This window comes from Hylaeus anthracinus, unplaced genomic scaffold (genome assembly GCF_026225885.1).
Source record: "Hylaeus anthracinus isolate JK02 unplaced genomic scaffold, UHH_iyHylAnth1.0_haploid 11982, whole genome shotgun sequence".
Classification (NCBI taxonomy): Eukaryota; Metazoa; Arthropoda; class Insecta; order Hymenoptera; family Colletidae; genus Hylaeus; species Hylaeus anthracinus.
Genome location: NW_026534330.1, coordinates 674589 through 698812, shown reverse-complemented (window position 1 = coordinate 698812; position 24224 = coordinate 674589). Strand labels below are relative to the sequence as shown.

Here is a 24224-nt window from a genome sequence, read left to right as displayed (position 1 = left end):
TTCCAGACAAAAATGTAAATTTCATCTTTATGAAATCTTACAAAACTCCTACTTTTAATCGTGTCAGTCCGCAACTTGCTCTAATTACAAACATCACTTCTCGACTTGCTCGAATAACAGGTCCATTTTATTATGTTGCAGCTGCGGAAAACTTCGGGCTGAGACTCGAGTCGCGCAGATCCTAAAAGGACACTTAATTCCCAACGAAGACGAAAGCGCCAAAGAGAGCGAAGGGAAATCCCACGGATTATTTCTCATGTCTGGCACGTCTAACGGCACGGGATGAACATTTAGAAAGCTTTATGAATCGCGCTCAAGGCCGGTAAGTGAAGCGTTTATTTCAGTTTTAATCGCTCTGTTTGTCTCGACGATAAACCTCGAGAACCGCGTCTTTTCCCACAAGCTTACATCCATCGCTGACAAGTGTCCATTTATTCCGTGGACCGAAATGAGTCCCGTGGTAAATTTCGCCGTTCCCCAGTCTACCGTGCGAATCATCACCCTTTCTTCCTTCGAATGAGTCTGGCCGCCGGCAGAGATGGCGAACGACCATAGAAAATTACGTTTCGCGCGCGTATTCTTAAGACAGCCATCCAGTGGATACCATTGCGAAAAAAACGTGTACGTTTCATGGTTAAAAATCGTGGATTTTGTCACCAGAATTACCACGAATTAGAAAAGAAGAAATAGGAATTCATTAGGGGCAGGGGACAGTCGATGAGCGATTGTGTTCAACTTATGCGATACGTTTCTACTTGCATCGTCGTACGGTTATCCGTTGTCAGTGGCAATGTGGAAACACATTCAGACCGCGGTATTATCTATAGCGCGAAGTTTCTAGTATATATGCCTTTTATTACGAGCGAAGTTTACAACCGATGCAGTTAACAGTTGTTGCAGTTTACACCCGCACGACTGACTTATCTCCGTACACTTCTACTGATGCCTTCTAACATTATCTACCATCGCTACGGTCGTATCTAAAACTATCTGCTCTTGCGCCACAGAAGTTCAGACGCAGCAGATGTCAAGGCTTAAACTTAGTTCGCGATTACACATATATACTTTCAGCAGAAAATTCAAAATTGTGGTCCAGTATGGATCCGAAATTCGGAATCGCTTCGATAGCAAGCCTAACGACGCTCGGCGCGCTCTCCTTTGTTCCATTCCACTAGATCTACATAAATTGAAAGTTCTTTTCAACTTTTCATATTTAATGCCCCTATCTATTTCATTGCCATTCGGACTTTTCTGATAGCGACGTAAGAAAGCACCAGGGATTACCGATAACGAATGCGAGGTTCACAATTCCGCACGGGGATGCGATAAGGAAAGTTTCGAGGAAAAGCTCCACGTTACTTCATAAAGTCCCGACTGTTTCTCCACTTTTCACTCAAAGGCATAAAAGCAATGGAAGGTGGGCGGAGGTTGAATTCTCCGGTAAACGAAGGATTATTCGTCCGCCTTGATAAACCACGAGCCTGCAACGAAACTCGTTGCGTTTATTGAAACGAAGTTAAATCCCGCAAGGATAGCCGAGAGAATCGAAAACAACCGGACAGTAAATTTACGTTATCTTCTCATCTTCTTGAAAATCCCCTTCCGTCCCAGGCGCGGGGAATCTCTGCGAGTTTGCCGGGGGAAACGTAAAGAGGAAATTACGTCTGTAATATTACCAGTCACAGACTATTGACCCCTTATTCCGGTCTGAATGATAACTTCATTCGGTCCCCAATATCAGTCGTCGTGAAAACGTGAAAGGTCTATCGAGGGTCTATCGGGAACGAATCGTGTCGCGATCATTTGAAGGATTGTGTTTGAAATGTACTCACATTTTTAAACAGCTTACTTAACTCTCCAAGCCCGATAAATTTCAATAATTTTCTGTGTACGCACGAGTAAGAGAATTTCCGAAATTCTATCAGTTTCCATACTCTGACTCCTCGTTCGATGTATCATATTTTTAAGGAAATCTCTGGCTTCAATTTATCATCGTGTCGAAAGATTTTCTCTTCGGCTTGCCGGAGGAAGCCAACAGCGCGTTAATTTTCCACCGATCCGAAGCGTCACGTCCGTTTCGGTGATCCTCGTAGCGTGAAGCAAATAAAGGAAATCGTCCAGGATGAAGCAACGGACAAAAGAGAAAAAAAACCAAGCACCAGAAGTCTCCTCGAGGTAATCTAATTTGCTGATGCGACAAGGGGACGCTAAATTGTCGGGAACGGGGCACATCGATCCACGCTGGAAAATTGGGAATACCTTGGTCCAATCTGAAATCAAACCGCTCTGCGGGGAATCAAGATAAGGGCGGCTCTTCGTTCGTCTCGTTTCTTCCCGCGGAAATAGCGATCGCGAACGTCGACGGTTAGGATCGTCGAGTGGATCTCTTAAAATTTCTCAGAGTGCCGGTGCAAATTCATCGACTGCGCATTCGAGTGGGGAAAGGATCGTTCGCGTCCCTTATTCGTATCCTTTCACCTCTCTCAAAGACGCGAGAAACGAGTTCAACGACGAAACAATGAACTCTCTCGTTACACTGCAGAACATTCGACAAACGTACTTTTTTTCGACCTTTATTTTACGTTCCTTCATAAAAATTCCTCCGAAAAACACGGAAACCACAATTTTGTATAAAGCATACATTATTCATCGGTCTTGAGGTAGCTTATGCATTTAAAACGCACGCGAATATGGGAAACGTATGCGCAACATATGCAGAATATCGTTCATAAATTGATGCAATTATATTAACATTTCATTTTGCATAAGCACATAGATATATTCTGCGTACGTTAGCCATATATTCTGTAATATTCACTTCCAAAATCCACTCTCTCGATTTCACTGGTATATTTGTTTGGATAATGTCAGTAATGGACGTAAAAGTAAACTTTTTTTTTTTTTTTTTTTTAATAATAATAATAACGGTTTTCTAATGTTTCCGTATTTCGCGACGTGCCGTGGAAAACAGCAGAAACGTGCAGAGACAATGCAAGGCTGCTACGGAGAATCTTCTTACGTATCCTATTTCTCCTGCGAGGATTCTCGTCATCCGTGGTACCATAAGCACTATTAATATTTAATAATAGAGGAGAAGTAAAGCCTGGATAAGATACGCGTTTCTAGATGCATGCATATTGAACGCGCAAACATGTAGAAAGGAAAAAGAGACATGCAAATACGAGAAACGTGATAGCAAAGCTGAAAATATGAACCTTTTACCTTGGTAAAGAGGGTAGGAGATCGAAATATATCTGGTTGAATTACTCACGCATGCTATCTTCGAGGAGAATGGGGATTCAGAGGTTGCAGACATTCGTCTAGGTGAAAAATAACTTTCAGGTGGAGGAAATAGTGTGCGAGACAGATCGAAGCTTTCGCACCTCATACAAAACACGTAAATGATATCCGTTAGTTCCGTCGTTTCATTTGCGTTAAATACCAAGAACAACTCCCTTTTCTGAATTCTTAACGACACGTACGTGAACGTTGACCTAACCTACCTGGTCAGCGCCAACTTTCGACAAACTCCCCGATGTGGGTTAAACGAGGTCGACGGAACTTCAAACTAGTAAACATCCTTAACAATTCATGAAACATTCTTTTAAAATTCAAGTCTGCAGAACCCTTGCTTACGTTCGTCTAAGTTTTCGCAGACTTCCTTCATCACTCCTACTGAATTCCTTGATGTGCCAATTAACGTAGTAAACGATCGAGCTACTTTTTAGTCGATAGTTAGCCTAATCGTTAGGTTAGGATAGGATAGCTTGTCGATGCTCGACAGCTATCGCGCGAAAACTCTGTCGCCGAGCTGTTAAACGTTATTAGAAATTCATCGAGCCACGGGAAGCGACGAGAAGAGGCGAAGAAAGGGTCAGAAGGCAGCGAAAGCGAGAGAACCGTGCCTGGCGGACTCACAATCAATCTCGTCCCTCCTCTGTCCTCCTTTTTGTCGGGCTCCTCTGGACCGAAAGCACGAGAGCTCGAAAAGTTCGCGAGTGGACAATACTCCTCGTTGCAATGAACAAAAAAAAAGAAAGAGAATGGCGGCGAGAGGAGGGGTGGAATAAAGCCGGGCAAAGAAGGGGGTTGGAAATAAAAGAAACTCGAGGAACTCGTCGGCATTCACCACCCTTCGCGCCCGTATTCTTTAGCCCGTGTCGCGGCCGTTGACGAGTCTGGTGTCGCTCGACAACTTTTCCTTCGGTCAAACAAGCCAATGTTTACCAAGATCGACAAAGGAGAAGGCCTTGGGATAGAGGGGGGATGTAAGTAATTTCGAGACGTCGAGCTACGTTTACATTAGAAACACGGTGTCGCTTTAACTGCGATCGGCACGTCGCCTCGTATAATCGATGATTTCTCTCCCTTCCTCTCTTCCGAGTCGGAAGCGAAAATCGAAACTAAATGAGATTCCGCCCGATCCTGGTCTTGCTCGAGACACTTTCGCGTAGGCAAATAGGTTCTCGTTCTAGGGAGTAGAGGGTTAGATCGCTGAGGAAATGCACGCGCGAGCATTGATTTTGGCTGGAGCGTATTCCTGCATTGGATTTTTGAAGATACCGCTCGAGATTCTTACAATTATTGCCGTCCGTGGCTTCGAAATGTGAAACGTGTCCTTTTAGATAAGGTTCTCGAGGTTGGAATCATTTCCAATGGCCGGACACGTAGCGAAGTGACCCTCGATAGCCAGTTCAGTTTAATCCGATTATAACAAGGAATAGCCCGGAACTGCTCGCGGTATCGAAACGCTGGACGCTGACGCTATAAACGTCGCTCATTTGCAACGCATAATCTAGGAGAGAGTCGAAGCTTGATACAAATTATTATTCCAATAAGTCAAACATCTCGTTTAATAAATGTATCACGACATTAAATCCAGGTTATTCCGGGAATCTCGTTATCGAGGATTCTATTCATCTCAAAGAGCGACGAACTAATAAACACCGAACGCAATTAATTTTACCGAGAATTCTTCGCTCCCTCCGTTTCCTTTTTCATCATGCTCAATTGTAGATTTATTGGCACAGAAAATGCCGATAAATGTCCGGAAGCATCGTTTGCCGTCATTCGAAAAGAAATAGAAATGAAGACATTTTACGAATAAACACGCTAACATAATTTATTGATAAAATTTATTCATCCCATCGTGCGAACTTGGATGAAAATGTAAATGAAAAATATGAAACTTGGCGTTCGCGAATCGTACCTAGGGATCCATCTTTTTAATTAAAAGCAATAGCGTGTCGATAATGGAACATTTTGCTGTAATTGAAGATAATTTAAAAATTTCCATAAATCTCGGACGTTCGCGAGTCGAATTCGACGTTAAAACGGTGATCTGATTCTCGACTACGAAATCGTCCAAGGAACATTGTAAACGAATCTCTATAACTGCGCTCGAGATTGCAAAAGTACGAACTTTTTCTCGTTCTGTGACGAACGGAGTTAATTAACGATACCTTCGACTTCCTCATCCTTTCTTCGTCGCCCAAGAGAGAGAAAAGAAACTCGTACTGGGATTTTAATGAGATTTACTTCCTTCTATCCGGCATCGGAGTTAAAATCCTTTACCTCCGTTTCGTGTTTCCACTGGTCGAAAAAAACGGGCAAATTGATGACTGGCCACACCAAAAACTTGACGGTTTCGTAAGTTTTACCGAAGAAACTTCGTACCAGAAATAAGAATAAGGCAAGCTAGAAATGTAGTTATCGTTAAAATAGAAAAGCGACGAAATGTTCCTTCGTTAGTCCGAGATTTCTCTAGTATTAAAGCGGAGTAACGTTCAAAGCATGCTAAAATGAATGTTCCTTTCAACTCAAAGGACATCATTTTCCCCATACGAACAATTTCCTTCGTTTCCGACGGAAAAGAAGGCAGCGGAACTGGTAAATTATACGTACTGTGAAATTATATTAACTCCATTAATATAATCAAAAGCCTAAATGATGATGAAAGCATTTCGTGGTGTACTTTTTGAAATGGACCCTCGGACGACTTTAAACATTTAAAAGTATAATTCTGTACAAGTTTCAGGCTACTTCAGAGCGCAGCCATGACAGATATTTAGAAATCGAAGGACAGATATCGGCGACGTGACATCTCGAATCCCTTTCTTCGGTCGAGTGAAATGTTATTAATGTCGCGTTACATTCGAAGCCGTCTTGAAAGCATTCGCGACACGACTGGAAATGGAAAGTCTCTTCTCGAATACAGTCGCGCGTCGTCCAATATTAAAAAGCATCATTTCCTTGAAATTATTGAAAGGAGAGAGATAGAAAGAACGAACGGCATAGATTTACGATCAAAGGATCGAAATGAAAATTCCCGATTGAGACTAAACTCGATTCTGAATAAACTCGATATTGAAATGACAAAAAACGATTGCTTCGTTGAAGATAATTGTTATGTTTTAATTTAGACCCTGGTACAATCACACGAAGACGGAAGAAATTTCTACGTTTCGTTTCTTTTCCCTTTATTTTTCGTCGTGTAAAGAAGGACCTACGTCTCGAAATTTTTCAATTAATTTAATTAAAAACAGGGATTTAATTCTACAATAGAACGTAAGGCGTGAACCTCTATTTATCATTTTATATTTTAAGCAGCTTTTACATCAAACACGATGGTTCGAGTTGACGCCTTAATAATACGATCTCTCCTCGTTCAAAATAAACAGCATAAAATCGCTCCCGTCAGCTCGAGAGACACCCACTAAAATGTCTTTGTTGAAAATGTACGAAATTAATGAAAGCCAAACAGCAGTAGCAAAGCATAAGAATAACCTTTTATAGACGGTGATTGCGCTTCCATTTAGAAAGGTACATTCGTTCTATTTATAGAACAAACACAGACGGAATACCGAAACATGTTACAGAATTGATTATTCGTGTAACCACCCTCTACTCAAACTGTGGGCGTACAATTGGCGTAAATGAAAGGAAAATATACTAAAAGTAGGTAAGTTACTGTCTGAAAAAAAGTTTCTCCGTGGAAATTATTATAATTTCAGTATATTATACTTTCACAACCAACTTATTCGTAGATGTTCGAATGCAAAAGTAATATGAAATATCTTCGAGCGACTATTTATCGATATTAAAGCCAATCTGGTCTTCGTTGGCAAGAAATTGATGCAAATATACGTCAGAACATCGGAACGGAAAATTTATTCCGGTCTCATTATTTTAAACAAATTGGATTTAGCGTTCTCGCTCGAGAAACATTTCGAGTATTCCTCGTTTGATGATGGTAACGAGAACTGATTTAAGGTTCAACCTAGACGCGGTAAAATTGAAAACAAGTTCGCGCTTGAATAGTGCATACTAGCTTCGACGTGTAACTTGCCAATTTTTTAACATCGCTTCTGATGTTTGTTACGTCGAGTTGGCAACGAGTGGACAATGTTAAAACAAAGAGTGAGTGAGTTTTGATCGTAATCGGCGTAATGCGAACATTTGTTTCGTCGCGAGAAACATTGATTTCGCGGTTAATATTTTCGTGCACGCGTGCTCGTAGGCTTATCGAGACCGACAAGATCTTTGTGGTTCGCCGAGGCGTGCGCCAATGATTCGTAACTAAATGCAAATGCGTGTGGGCACCGCAGTAAATGCAAATGCAAAGAGACGTCGTCGTCGTCGTCGTCGTCGTCTCAACTTTAAGCTGAGCTAATGCATTCAAGTGCACAGAAAGCTACGCGGTTCGTCGACCCTATGCGAGCTGTAAGCTACAACCTTTCGTGCAAAGTCCTGGCTGCGTCGCTCTATTTAATTACCGCCGCTTCCGAGTGCCTCTGATGATGCGTTCACGGAACAAATTTTCTCGTGGAACTTGGTCGCAAATCTGTTACGACGCGTCGATCACGCAAAAGATCACATTCCTACGATCGAAAACGAGGCTATCCGAAAATATCTAGGATATAAAACTTTCAATCGAGCTCTCCGTACATCTACTCTAATCTTTTTGGCAGCAAAAGAATAAATGCATCGGACGATAAATCGAAGTGTCGATAGAATAGTGATGGTTATTAGCAAATTTAGTGCAAGCTAGATCCCACCGCAATTCCCATGTTTAACGTGGACCGACACATTATTCGGGCGTAGGTAATTTGTCGGCGTTTACACACATGCAAATATACACGGGACGTACATAGCAGGCTGGAGCTGCATTTATCTGAAGTTCGATTATCTGGCAGCATACCTGTAATAACTAACCGGGCCTGGATGGAATTTCCACTAATCGACCGTGACGGTAATGGAAATAAATGAATGCTTCCAGCGTTGCAACCTTTATTAGATTCACCGAGCGATGACGTGGTTAAAAATATCGCTTAAATATTCCATTTTGAATTTGATGATACTTTAACTGCAAGACTCAGATTCTTTCCATTACTCAGCTACAGCTTGAAATACGTATAGACGTTGCACGTTGACTCTACTTTTTGTACAATATAAGCTCGCGAGAACCCTCGACAGACGAAATATTGAATTTTACACCAGACGGTCCGTAAAGCTCCAGCATCCGATGGCTCCGAACGAAACGTTGAGGAGCTTTTAGAAATGACGTCGTTCCGGTGCGTCCATTTGTTACGACGCCGTCGGAAATGATTATCTGCTCGTATAATTTGCAATATTGCCGTGCCCGGTGGGCGTCGTTGTGTCGTATTTATCTGCATAACGCGCGTCGGAACGTCGACAATCAAGGGATTGACATTACCGCGTTCCGCGTGTTGTGCGCTCGACCTCTTTGCCGTGTATTTGCATACGCGCGTACGCCACCACCGCGATACTGGAATGCATTAACCCCCCCGAGCTTAACGTCGAAGGGACACCGTCGTCTCCAAACTACTCTCTATTTGCATTTCCCAATGTCCGTGGTTCTGTCGCGATGAGAGAGCTGGTCCAGCACCGCGAGGGCTACGGCTCCGTTTCGCCCAGTTTCCAAATATTCAATTATTTAATTAAACAGGGCACACTATTTCGAACGAACGTATACCCCTCGAAACAATCGACTTTTCGATCTTACCATGCAAGCGACATTATGATCGCACTGACGCGGACGGCACGTACATTTCCAAGATTCCGACGTTATGGAGCCGACAAAACTCTGCTGCAATTGCCGCGCAGGTTGTGTACGCGACTCTGAAAAGCCGCCGTTTCGGATAGCTTTCACGGTGTTTCACGGTGTCTAGGTATACGTTTCAGTGTTCTCATTAGCAAGAGAAACGGCAGGAAATATTTATACATAACGTTTCTCGGTATTTACGTTCGACAAAGGATAGAGAACGGACCGCGATAACGCTTCGCGGTGTTAAAACGATACCGGCAAAACCAATCCTCTATCTCTTAATGCGTACAGTGCTCGCGATATTTATCATTTATGCTCGTTCTTTGATTCGACGCGATATAAATCCCAATACTAGCAAACGCCCAATTAGAACTGTGTTTATAGCACCCTTGCGAGCTTACGTCCTCCACACTGATAAACAAATAGATGAAGTGAAATTGCGTAGGATCGTGGAATGAGTAGTCTGGTGGTGAGAAATGCATTCGAAATTATTTCGTGCGAGTGCGGTTCACGAAGAAAAACGAAGCTCCCCGGGGAACATCGATCTTTTAAGAGGATAGAGGGACAACCAACTCGTAGCGTCGCCTCGGAGAATGTAATTTGCAATCAGATGTCGAAGTCAGGGAGCGAAAACAAGGAACCCCGATTGGCCCGAAGCCAGTGACGGATCCCGCGGTCTTCCCAGTGGGGTGGCGTTTTGTCACTCTTGTCGCCCCTCGAGACCAGACACACGACCCTCTATCGCGGAAGCTTAACACCCATCTCTCTGACTCCTTTCTTTTTTTTTTCTCGAAGATAAATCAACGAGGCGCGCCACTTGCGGCCTCGCCTTTTCCTAAATGACTCTGGTAAACGGCTGGTTTTTCCACGAATATCTTGCGATTCGGAATCTCGTTTCAGGGGGAGGCTGCGACTGCGTTTTTATCGCGAGCAAAACTACCCTCGCCGTTTCGTGGCTTCGATCGAACAGTTGGCGAATATTAGGGAAAACAGGGGCGGAAATTGGGCGATTCTTTGGGCGAAAGTAAATCGAAAATGTAGACTAACGCTATACAGTGGCACGCTTTGTTCTCGAAGAAATCGATTTTGACTATCCGTAAGGTGTGGCGTGCAAGTGAGGTGTCAAAGAAGTCGAGAAATTCGGAAAAATTTGAAAACATTGTATACGTGTAGAGGGGGTTCACTCTCGAATAAAAAAAAAAACATTTTTCGTCGTTGACATGGAACGGTTCGAGGGAATGAAATCACGGCTCGAAAGAAACGTACATTTGTCTTGTTCACGGATGGAAAACAAGCTCGAAACTAGAATAGGAAAATTCGCACGATTGTACTCTCGGAAGCGCAGGTTGAATGGAAACTGGCTTTTCGGCGGATCTCTCCGTAATCGAGTGGCAGAAAATTAGAGAGTTCATTTTCCTTGGCAGTATTTGATAAAGGGGCGGGAAAGGCGTATTTTTCGAGCGCTTTCAAGGCGGTCTCGTTTTCTCCGTAAGTCACGGCAACGAAAGGGCAGGTTTTTTCGGGGAAACGGCCGTAATTCAGAATCTTGCTGGAAAAGCAGAACCGCGCGCAGCCCGCTTTTTCTCCGATTTTACACGCCCAAGCACGCATGCATAAATTTCTTTCATTCCGCGGCTGGTAACCGCGTTTCAGGCCGCTGTTTGAAACTTAAACTTATACGTTTATTTATCGCGGCCGTAGCGGCGCATTTACCAAACGAAACGTGTCCCTCAAGGACGCGTCCCCGTAAAACGTACACGTCGCTTAATTCACGCCCTGTCTGACGCTTTGATATTCTCCGGTGTCCCAGTTTGTTAAATTTTCTTTCAAACCGAACACGCTTGAAACGGATTAAATGAATCCGTTAACCGCGCGCGAAATCTTTGAAATTCTGTACGCGCGTCGATAGGAAAATTTATCCAACGGTCTACACGAAAATCAACATCGCAGTCCCTCCGTGCGAATTATTTGCCAAATAACGATATTACTAGCAACCGAAACAATTTCAGTCACGCGGAATTTCCGCGAAATCAATACTCACGGATTGTCGTAAATCTCATTCCAGGCTCGCTCTTCTTTCGTTCGTTTTTCAACGCAGGAGTGAAGAATAGCTTCCACTGTCTTCGTAACGGAATGCGGTAATACAAAAGCAAATAAACGGCGAATAGTCGGACGAAGTTTTGACAGTTTTAGATCCGCAAAACGCAGCCACACGTCACGTATACGGCTGGCAAACGTATGCGCGGTGTGCACTTCCGCCCGGAAGCGGATAACTTTCGAGATTCATAACGGAGTATTTCTACGGTGTAACTTGACGCTAACACTTTGTACACAAGGAACATAAACTCGAGTTGAATTACACACGGCAAACTCCTCCGGAACGTATTTCCGCGAGTATGTATACCAGACAGCCTGGAAGTTATTCCGGCTTTTACGATTCATATTTCTGTAATTCAATGAAGCACGGGAATTAGCGACATCGTTTGACGTCGCTTCGCGCGATTTACCCTTCGTCCAAGTGAAATTCAGAACCGAAATTAATGTGCCCCGGGTTAGTTTCGCGACGTTGCCATATTTATTCATTTGAATTTTCGCAAACACGACTGTTTAATTCGACACGAATCCCTTTACGGCGTTAAACGTGTTCAGAGAAAATTGCCCCGTGTAATTCTTTGTTTCATGAAACGCGTGGTCGTTTCAACATTTATTTTCCGCTCGAGTCTAGATTAAAATCCAATTAGCTACACGTAGCATTTGAAATGTTTGTCTTCCCGATTCGGCTCTTATTGAAATTAAACAAGACTGTACATAAATCTTTCTTGCTCGTTACTTTTAATATCTTGGTACCGTGTTCTGATATATTCCAATAGATCTATCTAGGCGAAAACCACACTTTGTTCAACGCTTCGGTTATTCTCTTGGGATATTCCATTAGATTAATATTTGAAGGTACTCGCAACGATATTACCCGCTTTTGACTTTGAAGTAAGACATCCGACGACCTGTCTCGTTTAATCTTCCGATGTAGACCAATGAAAGATTAGACGTTTGTAAAACGTTGAATAAATTGAAGCCTCGAAGAATGCCGTAAACAGCCTGAAATTCTCGAGAGGCCAGGCCGTGAAAGCTTGGGATGTCGTTTAAAATTTTGACAAACGGGTAATTCGGATGCGACGACGGCCAAATCTCCGAGACGAAAAACTTGGGATACGTTTCTCCCGCGTATACTTTAAGTATACACTAAGACGTATCCAGTCGAGTTGACAGCCGCTATATATTTCACGGCGAAGTTTTAATATCCTGCGGCAGAGACGGCGAGATGTCTTCCTTGGATTTCGCGACAGGATCTCGGCAGCAACTTTTTTAAATCGGCCTCCGTTCGAATTTCTCGGATCCACGGGGCGATGGTCGATCGAAACCGAAGCTGCTAGGAAAACGGGAACCAGAGGAATTGGCCAAGGACTAGCGTGCATCTCCATTACTCCTCGACCACCCTTTTCGAGTCAGATTTCCTCGACGCAGCGGTAAATTTGCTTTTTCTATTAGCGGAACACGACGTGCAGAAGACAAATCTGCGAAATTGCGGCACGGTCTCGTGGAAACCGTGGGACCTGCGCCCTCGGCGAATCGCGTGAACGATAAAGGGAAGAACGTTGCTTCCAGCGGTCGTTGATTCAACCGATTTTTCACTCGGTTTTTGTTTTAGTACATTGTTCAAAGGCTACCGTGTACGAGGAAAGCGATCAAACTTGATAACATTAATTTGAAAAGCTTTCGTGCACGCGTACGACAAACTGCTTTCGATTTTGTTAATTACAACGGCTAGAGGGAAATATCGAACCATTCTCTGAAAATCGGGATTGCGTCGTTGCAAAGAAAGCACAACGCAATTTATAGCACGCATCTATCGATACACCTCTACGCCACGATAAAGGCTTGTAACTATAAATTACTTTTCCGGTGATGATAAAGAATTTTCTGCCCCTGTATATATTATATGTACACATATAGATTTTCAAGCATCTCCGCGCGATCCGATAACCTGAAAATTGCTCTTGGGTCCCGCGCAGAACTTCCAGAGGATACATTGACCTTTATTGATCAGATCTCAGCCCCGAAGACTGCAACGTATACGTATAAACGCATCCCCATCGACGGGAATTTCGGATAAATGCATTATCGTAAATACCCGCCGATGTAGTGGCCGTTGCCGCGAATTGATACACATAAATTTCAGACGCATGGCGAAGAAGGAAAGGAGAAAAAGGAAATAGCCGACACTCCTCGAATATTTATTATCTTTATCGAGAATTATGTTAGCTTGGCCAACCTGAGGATTTACTCGGCAATAAGATTTGAAGACTCTTAGCGACATCGCGCGTAAATCACATTTATCTGTTGCAAACGTAAATGAAACTTTCACGAGAATAATTTGATCTACTTAAAAAAAGACGTCAGGACATTTTATTTGACATGTGTGGAGAGACTCGTGAAACTCGGTTACTGTGCTTACGTAGCTGCGCGTTTTCGAAATCGTTTTAACAAAGAACAAACTCTCGCGTGAAAAAAATTGTAATTTACTCTTTCTCGCACAGCCACCTTGTCCAATATTGCAGCTTCTATCATGAAACACTCTGTGTACCTATGTACCCTGATCCAATTGCACGCGTGCATCTAGCAGATTTAAAATATCCCGTTTCGTTGGTTTCGATACTCAAACATAAAAAAACCGCATAATTATTGAAATTATTTTCTGCTAAGTTACACGTGTAAGATTACGGAACTACAATTTCTCGCGAGGGCGATAAACCAAGCGAGACTTTCAAAAATTATTCAAAAGTGTTTTATCTCTGACTACCGTAACAGCGACTATTTCTTCCGAGCTAGGTTCGTTATCTACCCCCAACGGCGTATCTAATTTGTAATGCGCCATCACGTACGAAACTAGTTTCGCGTTGCGAACACAGCGACGGAAATATAAACAAGGGAAAAATACGCTAAAAAAGGACACCGGATAAATGTAAATAGTTCGCCTCTTTCCCCAGTATGAATGAGAATAGGCTATTCTGGTCAGGGCATCCGACGACCCCCTTTCTCATCCTTTTCCGATACGCTCGCACGTTCTTCGGTCGATGTGTTTCCCTCGAGCGCTCGAAATTCCTTGCAGGACCACCAATTTCCATAAAATTATTGCGAGCCAGTGTGCGCGCGCGCCCCTTGGAAATTTACATACCGTGACCGTGTCGCGGTGGCGCTTATAAAAAAGCCTCGCAGCGTTTCGATCTAAACGGGTTTCCGTGTCTCCGTCTCTCTTTCGCGGTTCAACATCACCTCGTAGAATATTTACCGCCCTTTCGACGACCAGCCTCCCGCGAAAACCAGCTCCAACATCTACGATCTCAATCTTCGCGAAAGCTGTCGACGAATTCGCGATAAACTCTCTTTTCGCGCGTTCAAAGAGCACTTTTAAACTTCCAGCTACGATCAAACTGAATTTTCCACTCGAAGCCACTTTCCTAATCGCGACTTCTACTTTCACGCCACGGCAACCACTATCTATTTAAACGGGCACGCGTTTTTTTCGGGCTCGAAACTGATGGCTTGTAACTTTGTTTTGGAAGCTCCAAAGTATTTTAAACCGATACCTCGGCCCTTCGTCCGAGTCTCCAATCTAAACTACAGGATAGCTTCCATTCGGTTAAGCTGCTTACTATCAGTTCGAATTCAGCGAGGCAGCTGACTTCGGCTGCTGACTTTCCAAGTACTCGAAATTTTGTCGAAATTAAGCATCGGTTCGTTGAATTCCAGAATTCGATTAATTCAAAGTTGGGTAGACCAGAGGTAGTTCGATGAGTTTAATTACGAAATTCGACAGTTCGAATAGAAGTTTCCGGTAAAGTCTGTACTTGAACAATGCGATCATCGATATTCAAAACGCGCCAGCTTCAAAAAACGGATGCGTAGTTCTTCGAGCGAACGAAACTAAATATTTCATTTTTGATACCGGACTCTGACGAGAGATAGGAATTGGAGTGAATCAGGGTAAAACAGTACACATTGGTTCTGTTAAAAATTTAATACACCTTTTTCGAATCTTAAATTACTAATACATTGATATACAATAGTAATAGTATCATGTCTATTGTCATACCGATATACAATAATTATGATGTAATACTATTCGAGTTTAAATTAATACAATCAACATCTATTAATTTCTTAACAATTCCATGAAAGTGTTGACATACAATGAGTTTCGATATATTTACAACTTCTCGTATCGGAATACTGTTTAATGAACAATATAGCTCCTGTATACGAAAAATACTAGTCGTACTACATAAGAGTAACGTGGCATCGATGAATCAGACATTAAACAAATCAAGTACTCCGTACTTTCGTACGATTCATGATCGTACGACAAAAAAAAAAAAAAACATAACACGAAAATCTCTAAAAATATTATTTGGATTTACGCGTAAATTATACTGATGTATTAAAATTAGTCTATATCGAAATTATTCTGTTAAACAAGCACGAATATCGAGAAATCCTTACCCGATATCGAAAATGCTAATTGCTATTTTTATACTCTATACATCACGATCTTCGTATTTATCGCAATCAGCTGTGAAAATAGCTATAAAGATAGATTATCGTTCGGAAGCATACTAAGCGTAGCAAACCGACTAGTTTCCACATTTTTGTATCGATTATCGGAGCGTTCTGCTAATTTGCTTTCATTTAATTTGTCCTCAATTGATAGTCTCCGTTTTGCGTGATATATCGAACCCAAGGCAAAGCTTGGTACCCACTCTTTTCGATAATTTTTAAATAACGCACTTGTATGCCTGATGTAGTAAAGTAAGGAATTTCAAATTTTACTTGGATCGGCGGTTTACCTTCCACATCTTCTCCGATCACGGATGGTAAACCAAAATGTGCCCTCATCAAATATTCTTTTCCTCCAGGAAATGACTTGATAAACCAAGTTATGGCGCTCTGTTCCGGAGAATACTTAACACTCCCAATAGTGGTTTTGAATTTGGGAGAATCTGCGTCGTTTGGTACTGGTATTACTATTTCTACGTTGTTGGCCGTAGAGCGCCTTTTAAATTGTGACCTTGCTTTTATCATGTACTCTACTCTGCTGTGAGCATGTCGCTCTATTACGGATTCTATCCATATCAGTGGTTTTACGTGTGTGTTCAGTCTATAAGACATTAGCTCAAATTCACCATCAGGTGGAATGAAAGAAATCGTTCTATCGTTTTCAAATCGAGACAATCGGACGCACTGGTGAAATTTAACGTCCTCTAATTCAACAGATTTAGACTTTCCACGTCCTGTAGATTCAAACAAGACTTTATCATTCAGACCGAGTCTCAATTCTGGCATTCCAGATAAATAAACTCTCATTTTAATGGCACCCACAATTTCAGAACTCAATACATTTCCATTGGCATTTGCAAGAAGATTCACAGATTCTATTACATCTAGGAACACCTCGTTCTTACGGTATTTTATCCCTTCTGATCTCCAAGATACAGCATTAGTCACAGCCATAGGAATGCGTGGTTGAATTTCAAGTTTATGACCCTCTTGGGTGATATACTCTTGCAAAATCTTACTATCCGTAGTTTGAGGATAACCAAAATCTATCAACTCGTCTAACAGTTCGTAAATGACGACAAAATTGTCTCTTATACTTTCCTCCTCCAATTCCTTAAAGTATTCTTGCATGACTTGAACTAGTTTATGCAAGAATACAAATACCAACGAAATGTTTGCATTCTTTTTTGTAGTTGAAACAATGTAAAGATTATTGTACTTTATATAAGCATATGTACATTCAAGAGTTTGAATTATCGGAGTAAGATTGCCCTCCTCCTCACGCTCCATTACAAGAGGCATAAATTTTTCAATAAGACCTGTCTCTATATCTCCTCTATAGTTTCGAGAAATCAACACCTTTCCCTTCACATCTAAAATATATATAGCAGATGTCGACATCTTGAAAATGTGTCAAACTGTAACGAAAAAAAAACATTTTGCATCTCTGTTTGAAACGGAAATCAAAATAGATTCGATGCAACGAAAACCATGTGCCAAAAGGAGGACAAAGCTATTCGACAGACTAGCCTCTACGAATCGATAAAGCCTGATAGAGGTTATGTTGTTAGGAGAAGAGTACAAAAGTGAAAATACGAAGTGGAAAGAAGAAAGTATGACGTATGAAACTCGACAACGTGAAAGCAGGGTACAGAAATATAAATGAACGCAAAATACGCATTAATAAACGACATAATTTGACATCAAAGTGTACGTCTAGATGCCCGAACGTACTTTGGCGATAAAATTGGTTGTATATCGAAGTACTTACATGTCCTTCCAATTCCTCGAGGAACGCTGGTTCTTCAGTTATTCACATCGAACTAAATTTAATTTTGGTAAAAACACACAGATGAGTTTATTGACAAAAAGGCCCTCCCCTCCCAGCTGTCCGACTGCCACTGTGGACTGCACTGAAGTTGCTTCGCGGCAACCGCAATCGAAGCGCATGCGTTGCCAACTTCGCGTTGAATATCGACCCGCCTCTATTCGCCTCATTCGAACGGTTTTAGCTGGCAATATTTAGTAGCAGGCATTTTTTTAAATGTTACAACTGAACATTAGCCTGACTTTATGGCGGCAATAAAAAGGATAATTTAATGATCATATCCAGGAAGGAAACAACCGAATTGGCGAATTGTAAAATTCGGTGTACATTTATTCTAATAAAACTATACAAAAATTTCTCGCGATTAATGTCTTTGATGAATTACTTATTTTGCAAACTGATATTACAAATGTTCAATGAATTCAAAGATACACGTATTAATTGCATCTCGAAGAATGATGCTCTAAAGGTAGCATATGTTACCACCTTGCAAACTTCTATACTTTTTTAATGCGATGTACCATTGGAAAAAAGAATCCTGTGTATATGGTAATGTGGCATTTTTGGAGGTAGTGGAGATACGTTACGTAGCCGCACAATGATCATCGGTGTTACGTAATAAAAGTATAGTACACCGAAGTAGGCAATTGTACCACACAAAAGCGCATCCATAGACGCGCTCCGTGTAACGCACCGCCCCTACAAAGTCTATAAAAGAACCAGGGGTGATTGAACCTCGTTTGATTGCACGCTTCGGAAGGAGAACAGAAAAGAGAAGGCGGTGTAAAAGTGGTGGCTGTCAGCTGTCACGTTCTCACTGGCGGAAGCTGTGTACGGTTATCGGAGCGTTTCGATTTTAATTAAAACGTAATTTACGATGCTGTTCGGCTACGGTATAAAATTGAAAGAGAAGGAAACTAACGTCAACCGATCTTTCTGATCCTTTGGAATTTCGTATCTTTTAAATATCTTTACTTAAACTTCTTTTCTATATTAGAAAATTTCTTTCTACGCACTAATCATCAACTTCGTGATCGTTTATCTTGCCAAATCTCAGCTACTCGCGAGGGATGTATTTAGATTTACCCTAGTCGCTGTCGACTCGTCCCGAATCGTGACACACTATTTGCGCAAAATTCCGTGAGAAATTCCATCGTAATTGAACGATGCTGGCTCGATTATAAAGTCAAATCATCGATGGGAGTAGGAGTTCTTCCGCCACCGGGGAATGCATTTTCTGTCCCGCAACTTTTTCCCACCTTCCGCCAGAGATTGGCGAAACTTCATTCGAATAATAAACGGCGAATAAAAACAACGTATAACGATTCCTTTTTCGAAGTTTTAATTTAGACGAGTTTACTAGTCTCTGCCGTTCCCTTATTCGTCGTAAATATCACGTTCCGTAGCTTTCGGTGATACCATCAAACCAATTTCGAATTTTCAACGTTTCAGTTTCATCATTTCTCTTCTTTCTTTGTTTCCATTCGGAACCCTCTTGCGTCGTTGTGTTTCTTTCGATTCTCCGTTTTATTCCCCGATGAGCGATATAGCCGCGCAGGCACAGAGCAATCCTCCCAGTTCTCGGTCTGTCGGTCCGTTTTGCGGATGAAACGTCAATCCGAAGATAAAGTGGCGAAATACAGGAGCGAGGGGCGCTAGAATCGCGAATGTATTACGCGTTTGTCGGTCGAATTGACCCCTGTTTGGGGATCCGCGCGCGGAGGGCTGAAAGTTAGAGCCGTCTAGGGAATCCGACGCGACCGATAATTGAGATTCGAAATTAAATTAGCGGAACTTGGATTCCTCGACGGAGGAAGGGAACATCCCCCGTGTGACTTAGTTATAAACGCGTTGACCTGCGTCGATGTTTTGCCCCTGTCTAATCGCAGGTCGAAATGCTTTCTCTCTCGAAGGGAGCGTCGAAGGAATCTAGCGTAAAAGTTCATTTAAACGAAAACTAGCACATTTCAGAGTAATCAATTTTAAACTACTCGTTTCTTAGAGTAAGTCTCGTACCTTTACCTTTGAGTTTCGAACATTGAAATTCAACTAATTACAGATACCGCGAATAGTTATGCACGGGGTAGGCACATTTCATACTAACAATAAGTAACGCTGTCGAATCACGCAACACTTTTTATCGCGAAACAGCACCTGAAAGTTCGTGAAACTTTCGCGAAGTTTAACGATAATCCATTAACGATAAAGTTGACAAATCGTTTCGTTAGCGATATGAGTAACGGTTTCGAATCGTGTTCCCGTGCTTTCATTCATTCTCCCTTTAAACGTAAATCTAACCCCAATCGGTACGCTCTTATCTGAAACTTTCAGCGAGCACGCGAGCAACGCAAAGTCGAGAGAGCATACTTAAAAATTTGACGTTCGTTCTAATTGCATTTCACTCTTATCGAGCATATCACGAATAACTCAAACAAAATTTTAAATCATAATTCAGAAATGGAGGAGTTGAATTTGTCGAGTTCTAAACCCATTAATTCAGTTTGATACGTGGTTTGAATTAAGCGTCACGGAATTACGAAGGGTTAAAGATTTATCCTTGCTGTGCTCCTCGCGACGGTGACGCGCGTACTTAACACCTTTAAAAAATACTATCAAACGAAGCAGAGTCGCTATCCCAATGGCGAACGTCCGCATCATGAGAAGCAGAGGTTCCCGAGAATCAGAGCGCGGAGCGCATTACCCTGGATCCCAAATCGTTAGGGGGAGTAAAAAAGTAAACGGAGAAAGGAGTGGGAGAAACACTGCGGGGGATGTATCGCCGTTGGTTTAGACGTTAGGGGTAGTAGGTGGTCGAAGCAGGAACGGCAGGCGCGAGGCACTGATTGCTCCCGAGGAAACTTGGCTTCCCCGCGGGGTATACCTCTGATCAGCCATCCCTTCTCTCAGCTCCTCTTTTCGCCTCCGCTGTTATCTCCGCCTTGTTGTTCCACCGTTCGTCCCGTGCCACCCTGTTCGCCACCAATACACGATGGTCTCACGCTCGGCTTCTCTTGGTTTCAGACGAAGGAAGAAATAGCTGCGTCGGCTTCGCCAAGAACAGGCCACCGTTGCGGATCGGTAAAATTCTGTTGGAAACAGAACGGTTTTCAGCGTCGTCCGTGTTTTGTCATTCACGAGATGTTTTGAGTGGAATTGAACTTGCGCCCCGATAGAGAACGGCAGTACCGAATAAGAGTTGAGAAGCCAGAGTGGCGACGGGGAAGTACGGTGGCATCGTTTTGCATAACGAGGTTACCAAGTGATTCGTCGGCGACGCCTTGGATTGCCTACGGAATAAGGAAGCCGTTTCTGCCCCCCGATTGGAAATACTTTTCCATCCCTTCCGGTGATGGGCACGCCTAAGGTACACCCAAGTGCAATCTTCCGTTGTTACGAGGCGCGTGGAACCTTTGGCGCGCGAACGAGTCGAACAACATGACTTCGAGCTCCTTATCGTATACTCGTTCGAAGCAACGGAGAATTGGAACGAGTTTCCAGTATAGCCTTATCGCGGAAGCTCAGCTCTCTACAAAGCGTTCATGTTAAAACGAGGATAACATTTGCAAAAACATTTATTTAGCACAACGTTTCGACCATAGATTTGTGATCCGTCGTAGAGGTATTCCAAACAGCGTATCACGCACGCGTGACAACAAATGGTATACGGCTCGTATTTTATTTGTTTACACGAACGTGAAATAAAAAATCATCACTGTCACGCTTCTCTCGCGAGAACCGACACGTGACACATGCATGACGCGTGAAAGCCACCGTGTCGAAGAAACAAAGTGTAACAAAAATTTAAAGGATGATTTTGAATTGCAGCGCTACTCGCGACGATCTCGAGGCTGATCTTCGGCTGTGGCTAAAGTCGCCTTCCACGGTTATGCTGGTGGCGTCGCTTCGGGTGGCCGCCAGCAAATGCTGTCATGCTGTTGCCATGCCAGCCGGCGGCCAGGAAGAGGCCGCTGGCCACAAGGTCCTTGAGCAGATCAACGACGGATTGCCTCGTCCTCATAGCTCTCTTCGTCCTGATCGGTTGCGAAGGATCGCGTGGAGGCTCGCAGATCCGTTACGCTTCGCGCAACGTGGAGACTAAGAGTGGTCAGATACGAGGGATTCTTCAGGTACGTAAAAGTTTGAATCAAAATATTTCAACCAAGAGTCTCGCGAACCGGTAATCTATAGAAACTGTTTTCTAACACTGTGTTACGACATAAAAAATTAGTCCATTTACTGCCTCAAAAACGTAGAACACCTCCAAAGAAAGAAGTATAGGCGACAAGCATCCATCGTACACTCGGGTTACTTTGCATACTGAATGCATAATGCGTGCATGTACAGAATATCAAAGGCTCCGCGAGGAGGAGCAGATTGTGTCATGGGAACAGGATCAAGCAGCGAATAAAATTCGCATGCTAAAGCGTTAAATCCTGCGAGAGAGCGATATGGAAACGTACAACATGTAACGTACAACGCGGGGAAATTGACTGTACTTTAAGCATAGAACAAGTGTTCGATGGAATAAATAATTCTTGATAAGTGCCGTTATGTTACACTCGAAAATCTCTTGCCAAGGTATTCATGGAATATTTGAGTATATCGATTTCTGCCGTTTTAGCGCGGGGTCGGGGAGAGGACACTATGGAACGAAATGGTTGCTAGGTACGGTCTGAGTATCCGATACATTGAAAATATGTATGTATGTATATATGAATCCCAAAATTCGAGAGAACGGATATCCAACAAATTTCCTCTATTTTCGTTCGAACGTGTAATAGTGGCCAATCGATCGCTATTTTTTTTAGCAAATTCGTGGAATTTTTTATTCAATGCAGGGATCATGTCACCAGAGATATACTGTCCTTCGATTTTATTTCGATATCAGGATTTCGAATATCGTCAGCTCTTCGTTACGTAGCACGGAAGGTACGTTTAGAAATCGACTTATAGAGAAACGATACAAAAGGATGATGTTCGAACAAATAAAAGGGCATAAATTTTAAACGCTTAAATCATAAATTCGCGCGTCGAATATCGACGCCGATAAATCATGGCAACCGTTTAGAAACGAAATATTCGCGTCACACTTTCGCTATGTCGATCAGTCGTCACCGAACATGAAGCCGATCTGACGTTTACTACGACAAACGTTACGGCAGCCGACAGGCATTGCGTTCGGTGTATACATATTTTCAATTCGACGCCTGCATGGGATCGATGAATGCCGAATGATTCTGTAAGAGATCCGGTATCGCCACGAAAATGAAACGATCATCGTCCTTGCTAAAGCGTTGACGATTTATCGAGCACCTTTTCTTTTATATTTCAAACCAAAAAATATCCTATTCTAGAATGAATATAGAGAAGCTCCCACTGTAGTTGGACGATATATGATCATTTTTCGGAAATTTAAAAACAAAAGGAGCGAAGAGGAAAAGCAAAGCCCACGAACACACGTGCGAAAAGATGAACGCGCGGTCGTTTTCGGTGAATTGCGGATCAGTAATTCACCGAGCGTTTTTAGCCTCGCTGGTCCCCTACCCTAGGCGGATGGATGGATAACGAGAAAAGTTTTTCGCCTGGGACGTCCGGTGGCCTTTACATTACGTCGTAACGCGGCGCAACTCGTGCCGGTCGTTTCTCGTTCGCCTCGGTTCGGTCCATTTCGCGCGATCGACTGCTATATACGGTTCCACAGAGGAGAACGTTGTTGTGTCAATCGTTTCGCTACGTCGCTCGACGCTCAAACCGATGCGCAAACAAAGATTGTATACGGGATGAACAAAAAGATAGGAAAATAAAATACCATTCGCGACAGTCACGGTTCAATTCCATACGAGTCGATCGGTTGAGTTTTCTTTAAAGATTTTCAACAAGCAAGTACGGTACCGATAAATATAACACCCCAACGATACGTCTGTGAAAATCTGAAAAACTCATTTTTTTTACGCCCTGTACATACCACAATACGTAAACACAAACGCAGTTCATTCTCTCCCAGTTGTTAACGCGTTCGTCGGTGAGCTTGTTTCGCGCATCTGTTCCAACTCCGTGTGATTGTCATCGTTAGGAAAAACGGCAGCGCGAATTAACGGACGATTACGTTGAATCGCAGCAAGTTCTCGCGCGCGATGCTGTGAATTTCGTGTTGGACTTGGAAACATTTCCAAATTTCTACGAAGTTGCGTACGAGCTCGCGCAATTCGAGAGTTGAAAAGTTTACCTATGCTACCGCGGTTTCGAGTTCGTGGGGTAAGCTCGTCGTGTCCAAAGTTCGAGGGATCGATGACTAGACGAATTCGATTTGATGTCTTCGATTAAATAACTAATGCAAATATTATTTTACTTCTTCGTTTATTGTTCGAATATTCAGTTTCAAAACTCGAGTAAATTACCAACGGAAAATGGTGGTTTCCCTGTAGAGAAGCGTCGACGTTTCTTTCGTTTAGCAACTTTGCACATTTGTCTGTTGCAGCTTCGAAGCTTCGATCCAGCAGTCGTTCGTTGACAGCTACGGGAACAAACTCGTTAGGTTTTTCCACCGTCTCTGCGACCCTCGTTTAAATACTTCCTTCTCTTCTCTCCAATTTATTGTATGGCGGAGGACGGGTCGAGCAATTTTTTCCGAAGCTCGAACGCTTCGCTTCTCTCCCACGGAGCTAAAAGTTCTCCGTGTCCTGGCGATAATGAGAATTACGATCACGTCTGTACGCG

General features: G+C 42.8%; 2 protein-coding genes across 3 annotated transcripts in view; one reads left to right on the top strand and one right to left on the bottom strand.

Moving 5' to 3' along the window:
* The window catches only part of LOC128886178 (neuroligin-4, X-linked-like), a 122349-nt gene that overhangs the window by 81101 nt on the left and 17024 nt on the right, over positions 1-24224 (top strand). The window contains exons 3-5 of one of the 2 annotated variants that reach the window (XM_054140822.1): positions 142-322; positions 20529-20871; positions 21333-21634. In XM_054140822.1, coding sequence (XP_053996797.1) covers positions 21437-21634 — 198 coding nt within the window. In that variant the 5' untranslated portion in view covers positions 142-322; positions 20529-20871; positions 21333-21436. The remainder of the gene's footprint in view (positions 1-141; positions 323-20528; positions 20872-21332; positions 21635-24224) is intronic. The other variant, XM_054140823.1, reaches the window with a different exon arrangement.
* On the bottom strand, positions 15129-17610 carry LOC128886180 (AP-1 complex subunit mu-1). Its single transcript, XM_054140827.1, has 2 exons — positions 17451-17610; positions 15129-17097 (listed from the first exon to the last, which is right to left on the bottom strand). Exon 2 carries the CDS (start codon positions 17078-17080, stop codon positions 15812-15814), a length of 1269 nt encoding a protein of 422 aa, XP_053996802.1. The 5' UTR covers positions 17081-17097; positions 17451-17610; the 3' UTR covers positions 15129-15811.

Excerpts from the sequence above, each read along its gene's own strand:
- LOC128886180 (XM_054140827.1), bottom strand. The coding sequence starts at position 17,080 with ATGTCGACATCTGCTATATATATTTTAGATGTGAAGGGAAAGGTGTTG.